Here is an 8105-nt window from a genome sequence, read left to right as displayed (position 1 = left end):
CCCCCCCCTTTTTTTTTTTTTTTTCTATCTTTATTGTGTCTTGCATCTGTGGGGAACGGCTGGTTTCAAAGAGATTTATCTAAAGTGCTCTCTATGTCAGTCTGCAGCCTTTTCTGATGCTGACATTAGCCACCACCTAAGAATTCCTGAATGACCTTCCTTGTTTTCAAGTCCTAATGTCTTCTTTTGTGGGGAGCCAGAGAAGTTTTCTATATGTGATGGTCAGAGGAATGCATGTGGATTCTGTAGCAAAAGTAACTGCTACAGACAGCTCTGAGCCCACTCTGATTCTCTTGAAAAGCTAGAGATAAAAGTGGGTTCATCAGAGCTCCTCACGTAGGCACTGAAAATTCATTCAGGGTGAATGGAAACAGGACAGAACTTCAAAAGAAGAAAGACAGGCAGAGGGCAAAGGTTATTTCAGCCAATCTTCTCCTAGTACTGCCTTATCTTTGTGGTGCTGTACTCTTCAGCTCCCAGGTTCCAGTTGCTCCATGGCCACAGAGAATTGGCTTTGCCTGTCACTACACAAAAAAGCCTGCCTTCCCTTTCAGCCAGGCATAGGAATTCTGAGACATGTGGAGAAGCCAAGAGCAGACCTGGTATTGTTCAAGGACAGTTTCCAAAATAGCTTCATGTAAGAGTTAGTGCTTCATGTAAGAGAGGGATGGGAAATGGAGAGTAATTCTAATGGCTTAATTCTAGTGCAGTCCAATACTAGCACAGGTTAGCAGAGCAAGACAGGCACAGTATAAGGCTGTCCTAATTGCTTGATACATTTTAAGCAGATTTTTTCACCAAAGTGCCATCCACATCCTCCACAAGTGCTACTACCTCTGAACAAAGACCTAAGTGACCCAAAATTGCACTGAGGGAATAGGGTCAGAATGGAAAAATATGAATCACAAAAACAGGGAGCTCAACCCTCCACCAGTGTCCTTCAGGTGATGCAAAGCAGATACTGGGGGAGATCATCAGAGAATTTGCCTCAGAACTTGTCAGTGAGTCTTGCTCATGATACATGCAACATGAGGAGGGTACCTCGATTGCCAGTATATGGATATCTATCTAGCCAAACTCCATGTGAATTTTTGTAAATGCAGGGATGTTTGGATTTGGCTTAGTAATGTAAAAGGAAATCTAGATTCTTTCACAAAGCAAAAGAAAAGTTTGTCATAAACATAATGTTATTTAAAATAAAGCCATCAATTCTAGATGAATTATTTCAGCTGCTCTGTAGTATACACAGTACTCTCACGTACAACATATTTGGGACTTTTTCCTGAGTAATGTTTATAATGACAGTCATACAAGCCACTGATGGAGGTGGGGCTGGTTTCATGCAGATGGCATTGGCTGCTCTCCACACAGGCCTGCTGGGTAGTGAACAATTTAAGTAAACTGCAATTGCAAAACAAGCCTTCCTACAAAGCCTTAAGCATTCTGTGTAAACAAAAGTGGACAGGGTCTTTAGTTTAAATTTCTCAGCTCCCCTAATTGACGTTGCCCAAGGGCTTAATTTACTTCAAAGGAAGTTTGTTTTGTCTAGAAGCTGATGCAGTAAAATATCCTGATAGTGCTATTTACAATAATGCATTTTTAATCTTGAGAGAAAGCCATCCTGTGTAGCGCTCATGTTGGGTACTGCCTAAGTCTTGAGCTGGCCTCAGCAAGGGGATACATGTCACCTACCAGGATTAAAGGCAAATGTTGTTTTATTTAAAAGCATCATGGTAAAAGAATGCACAGCTGGGCAGATGATTTGAATGGCAGATTTCAGCCAGGCTAGAAAGGCAACCTGCTGCTTGTTTAATGTAATCTCTCAGCCTATCTAAGTATCTACAGACAACAATCCCAAATAATCTTCCTGCTACACAATGAAAACAGAAAACTTGTTCAGCTTTGCCTGATCCAATGAGTTACCTCTCCACAGACCATTACAATTCTGGCTCCGCTTCTGTCATTGATATGTGGGTGAATCTAAATAAATTGCATTGCACTTAGAAATCTTGCCTCAATGTGGTACTGGTGTGACAGGAGAAGCTGGCCCTGCCACATGATGCTGTAGTTTACTGGGTATGTGCTGTTGCTTCTGCACTTATTGATGTGTCATCATCAGAACTGGGATTAAAACATGTGCTTTTATTCTTTTTTCGTTCTTGATTTCTTGTCTTTCAAGTAAATGCCTTCTTTGAGCCTGAGCCAACAGGATTGATTCCAGGAGTATGCATTCAGAACCTGGTGAAGATTTTTGCAAACAGGCCCAAGCCAGCAATTGATGGAATTAATATTACTTTTTATGAAGGCCAGATCACAGCTTTCCTTGGTCACAATGGAGCTGGAAAGACAACCACCATGTAAGTCTATATTTTAGAAGCAAATCCAGGGCGGTACCCTATTGCACTGTCCTGAGGAGTGGTCCTCACTCTTCCCTTGTCTCTCTACCACCCCTGCAGCTAGCTTGATGCACATCAAGATTTTTCCAGACAGGGAAATGCTGCCCCTAGGCAAAGAGAAAATATCCTGGTTTAGCTAAAGCCCTGGGAGGGAGGCTGTGCATGACACAAGCAAGTGAAAGTCTAGAGAGAAGGAATCAAATCTCTCCCCCAGAATTCATTTCCCATGGCCAAACTCCCAATAGGTGAAGAGGGAGAAGGATGGTCTGGCTGAAGGAGCTGATGGTTTGAAAGCCACCACACTCCACGTGTTCTTGGTTTCTCTAACTGTCTTTAAGTCAGTCACATTTTTTGGTCTGTGTGAAAAGGCCTCTTTAGACAAAACGGTTACATATATGCAAGATCCATGTCCAGATTAAAATGTTCTTCTAGTTCTAGCACCCTAGTGTCTCAGGAAGCTGGACTTTAGGGATGTTTAATTTTCTTTATACCAAACTTTATTTGGCAGATAAGATTAATTGGTGAACAATACATGTAATGAATCTGTGAGAAGTTCAGCAAATGTTGAAAGAACTGAAGTGTTTCATTGTGATTTTTCCCACTTACGTTTTTTATCTAAAAGGACTTTTATTTCAAATGCACTTTAATTTGCCTTTTAATATTTTAATTGTTCCACAAGAAATACGTTTAACCCAAACCAAAAGCTTTGTAATCTGTTGAAATGTTTTGTAAATTTGTTTTTCTACTCTGATAAAACTAGAAATTTCTATTGCTCTAAAATTTTCAGAACTGAAAAATCCATTATTCATCCAAATCTAGTAACAGGTTCCACCCATTTGCAACATAATATTTGGCCCCCTTCCAATTTACAAAAAACAAAGGTGTTGGACATGAGTCAACATGGCTGGAGACCTCAAACCATTATTCTCCATCTTGGTCCTAGTGAGCTTCATTTTAGACGCGTTTGTATATAGGGGTGTTGTAACATGCTGAACAAACTACTCTGGAACAGAGTAGCTGACTAAAACAGTTTTTTATTGCAGACTGGAACCATACAGACAGGTGTATCAAAAATTATGTTAGCAGCTCCACAAGATTCTCACCATAGCAGGGCAAGAGTTTCTGTATGTATGCTTTTTACTGGAGTCGTTTCATCAAGGCGCATAGTAAGAAGTCATTATGCTCCATCTAGTGGAATCATGCAATGCATCTTTCTGATCTGGCACAGAAAGATAGGAGAGTGGGAATTTCCTTACTTTATTTTCCCAGGTCGATTCTGACAGGCCTCTTCCCACCCACCTCTGGAACTGTGCTGATTGGCGGCCTGGATATTCAGATTCACATGGACTCCATTCGGCACAGATTAGGCATGTGCCCTCAGTACAACATCTTATTCAATCAGTAAGTATCATCCTAGACTAGCTTTAAGACCAGGGATCCCAGTCTGCATGCTTGACATGTCCCCGAAGCCTGGGATGTTTCTCTTAACGGTGCTCACCATAGATATATCTCAGAGGTACTTGTCCAGGTCTTAACACTCACATAGGGTAGGTGTTGTCCTTCTGCAGTAGAAATCTCCTGCATCATTTAGCTGGGAACAAAGAAGTTTCCAAGGAAAATGACAGTGCTCTTCGTGTTGATGTTTTTTGTTGCAATGTGTGTTAGTGGGAGTTCAGCCTGAAGATTCCTGCACTGTAATTTAGGCCTCCTAATGAGTTGAGTGCAGTAGTGATCTATCTTTATGCCCATTTTGCACTACCACCCAACCATATACTACCTTCTCAGGTGATTTCCAACTTCACTGCCATCAGTTTGTGTTCATCTCAACAGCAGACTCTCTTCCTTAATGCAGCTACTCACATTAGCTTCCATTTTATTCCTGTAAATGGATAGCTTGATGCCTGCTATGCCTGTTCCTTTAGTAACAGGTTCTGCTTTGAAAAGGCAAAGAAAGAGCCTATGAGATCTGAGTGAAGTGTGTTGATCCTAAAGAAGATCTGTGGTCCAGATTTAGGGTAAAACAGCCTTTCTTCCATTAGCAAGATAGAGCTAAGAGTAAATTTTATTGCTGCTTGGGAAAAAATCTGATTATTCATTGAAATTGCCTTGGTGCCTTTCTGTCTGATTTCACAGCCTTACTGTAGCAGAGCACATCTTGTTCTATTCTCAACTGAAAGGGAGATCCAGGGATGAAGCTGAGCAAGAGCTGGAAACAATGCTAGAAGATATGGGCCTCACCCATAAAAGGAATGAAGAGGCTCAGAATTTGTCAGGTGCCCACAGTATTGTTCTGTTTTTTCTGCTGCCTTTTCTTTGTCTTTGGGCAATTATTGTTTGAACTACACGTTTGAGGCCATATTCTGACATATCACTGTGCACTGGGGAGGTCTTTACTCTCAAAGAGTAAATGGGAGTGTACAAATAGTAAAGCTGGCACATCCTGTCCCTAGAGCTTTTGTTTCTTCTAAACATACAACAAATTCAAATATACTTCAACCTGTTATTTTTAAATGACTATATAAAAAAAAATCTGTCAATGTAAGAAAAAAATACAATGTTCTATTATTTCAAGGCAAATTAAATAGTATGCTATCATGCTGCTCTGCTGTTTGATCAGTACTCTATAATACTGTATTATTTGGTAGGAGTAATTTCTTTGATTCTAAAGGTACAAATGCACATAGTGTATCTGAACACATTTCACTTTCAGATTCAAAAGCTGATCTGAATAAAGAGCCAGGTGTTCTTCTAGTACTTTTTCATGACTGGAACTATAAAAGTTGGCTAGTTTCACGTGAGAACATGAAAATCTCATATCTTCCTGCTTTTGCTTCTGGCAAGAAGCAGAAAATGTAACATGTAGATGAAAAATATATTTTTTAAAAATATTTTTTTTGAACAAGCTGTTCTGAACTTCAGAAGAAAAATGTGATGATTTAACTTTTCAGAAATATTTCTCTGAGGATGGATTTTGTTTTACTTATCAGTTTGTCCCCACACTGAAAAGCAGTGTTAATTACATTCCTGTCACTTATGTAACTCATCTCAGACTTCTGGATGTGTCTGTCCTCTGGTAGGTGGAATGCAAAGGAAACTCTCTGTTGCCATTGCTTTTGTGGGTGAAGCAAAAGTGGTAGTGTTGGATGAGCCCACTTCTGGAGTTGATCCATATTCCAGGCGATCTATCTGGGATCTTCTGCTGAAGTATCGCTCAGGTAATAGGTTTGAGAGTGGAAACTGTTTGGGGGGTTTTTCTTGTTGTTGTTTTTTTAAAAAAAAACAACTCTGTCATAGATGCAGTATGTGCCTGCTGTGTAAACTGACATGAGTAGTGGGATATGAATACAAGCAAACAAGATTCTTTGAATGGATACCTATGGATGGGGCAAACCTGGGACCCAGCGCAGGCGTAGAGAAAACCCTGTGTCAACTGCCAAAAAACTAAGCAGCGTTTTGAGTTCCAGAGAGAGTCCATGCCTTGAACATTGCTTCTTATTCCTTCTAGGCAGAACCATCATCCTCTCAACCCATCACATGGATGAGGCAGACATCCTTGGAGACAGAGTAGCCATCATATCTCAAGGGAAACTCTTCTGCTCAGGCTCTCCTGTATTCCTAAAGAACAGCTTTGGGTCTGGCTTCTACCTCACTCTTGTTCGCAAGATGAAAACCACCAAAATTAGAAGGGCTACAGTAAGTATGTACCTCTCTCCCTGGACACATAATCTGAAAAACACTTAGATGTATTCATGCATTGCACCAAGGTAGAAAGCAGTTAAGTGCTGCTTGAGGCTGTGTACAAAACTGACTTCAAAATGGAGAAAGCAATGAGAAAATTTGATGACACCTCATGAAATTATATGGATATGTAAATCTCGGTAAAAATCTTCTCTGGTTTTATAAATATATATATTCAGTCAGAAAGGTGAAAATAATAGATGAATATGAAGCCCTCAGTGGTCTGTAATTTACTCTCATCAGTTAAGTATGTCAACTTTTACCAGCCAAATTGCCTTTGTCCATATACAGGTCTTTCTGATGCTTGCTTTGACGATATGCTGGTTGTAGACATGGTGTAGTCTAGTAACTAGCCTCAGACACAAGAGTCATCTACATTTATCCACAGCTAAGCCAGCCTCACACAGCTTGAGAAGTAGGGATCTGGATTCTGTCTGCTGTTAGTAGGGCTTCCAGTCTTAGTAGCAACATGATCTGTATACTCATGGCCACTGCTGATCGCATTTCCCCAGATATTTGGCATGTAATTTAGAACTGACAGATATGCTTTGTGCAGGTGGATTTGTTTTTTGCATTGCTTAATCCAGTCCTCAGATGACTTTCACTATAATATCTTCAAGATGCTCCCGATATGACGTTTTTCACTGTCTCAAGCCGTTCAAAGGCTGACAACCCTTACATCGTGTTTTGCGGGTATCTGAAGCACTTTCATCTTTGTATCTGTTGCTTGTTCATGCTAGTCACTTTGTAGCTGTGGATCTCAGTGCTTCTGCTCCTGCTCCAGCTGTGCACACAAGGACAAAGAAGGAGCTCCAGAGCAGGAACTGGATGGTAAGACATGGGATGGTTTGGCATTCCAGCACATAGCTATGTCTCCTGTTATGCTGTAATCTCAGTTTACAGATCAATGCTGCTGAGGCCTACTTTTCAGTACTTGTGTCTAGCATCTGTACTGTATTGTAACATGAATTTGATACGGTTTCTTTGTGGTTTTGCTTACCATTGACCTTTTTTAAGCTATGTGTGTAATTTATCAATGAAAACTGAAGCATATCTACAGCAAAGGAAACTGGTTTTCTCAGAAAAAAAAGTGATTTTGGCTTTTCTATGTAAGAACTTAAGCATATATTCCTGAAGATTTTTTTGTGCTTTCTTAAAAGACCTGAAATGGTTTCCTGCTACATAATTCCAGAGCATAATTAGCAACACAGCCCAATCTAGTACAGAATTAACCGAGATATCTGTGAATTATGTAATAGAGCAGTCCCCTTTTGTATAGTACAAACAACAGCTTTTGAAATCATGCTTAGCATGGTTAATTATTCATTCTCTGAACACTGTTTTGACTTTTCACAGGAGACCTGAATGAGCTAGCAGAAGTAATTCATCATCATGTCCCAGAAGCAAAATTAATTGAAAGCATTGGTCAGGAACTCGTTTACCTTTTGCCCAATAAACACTTTAAACAACGATCTTATGCCAGTCTCTTCAGAGAACTGGAGGAAACATTAGATGACCTGGGACTCAGCAGTTTTGGAGTTTCAGACACACCACTTGAAGAGGTAACAGACAGATTATAATACCTGCTAGTTTTACCATCAGTCCCCAAAATTTTTTCTGAGACAGTTCCTGTTCTTAAGCATGTAATCTTACTAATTCCTAATATTCCCTTCAAAACCTAGTCACATATGCTGTGGCACACTCAGTCTTTGGGATGGGCGTAGAGAAAGAATCCAACCCTTACTTCATGTTAGCCATGTGAAGCATGACTCATTAGCCTGAAATCTGTCTTTGAATCTTAGTGTGTTCCTTTATTTTCTGAGATATTTCATAGGAGACCTCTGATTGTGTAATAACCAGGAGTACTGAAAAGATATCTAACTTTTTTCTGTTACGTTAATGGGTAATGTGTAGTGTTCCAGAGATGAGGTTATTGTACCTGTTCTATTCCTAACGGAGAGATGTATTTGT

The 8105-nt window shown here is 40.0% G+C and overlaps 1 protein-coding gene across 1 annotated transcript in view; it reads left to right on the top strand.

Annotated features, from left to right (window-relative positions):
• Positions 1–8105, top strand: part of ABCA4 (ATP binding cassette subfamily A member 4) — an 86931-nt gene that overhangs the window by 53643 nt on the left and 25183 nt on the right. The window contains exons 21-27 of the mRNA XM_026854464.1: positions 2180–2357; positions 3666–3797; positions 4530–4669; positions 5474–5611; positions 5902–6089; positions 6875–6965; positions 7491–7696. Of these exons, the coding sequence (XP_026710265.1) occupies positions 2180–2357; positions 3666–3797; positions 4530–4669; positions 5474–5611; positions 5902–6089; positions 6875–6965; positions 7491–7696 (1073 nt within the window). The remainder of the gene's footprint in view (positions 1–2179; positions 2358–3665; positions 3798–4529; positions 4670–5473; positions 5612–5901; positions 6090–6874; positions 6966–7490; positions 7697–8105) is intronic.

Source organism: Athene cunicularia (genome assembly GCF_003259725.1).
Source record: "Athene cunicularia isolate RWA chromosome 8 unlocalized genomic scaffold, athCun1 chr8_part1, whole genome shotgun sequence".
In the NCBI taxonomy this organism is placed as follows: domain Eukaryota; kingdom Metazoa; phylum Chordata; class Aves; order Strigiformes; family Strigidae; genus Athene; species Athene cunicularia.
This window is presented reverse-complemented; position numbering and strand designations above follow the sequence as displayed.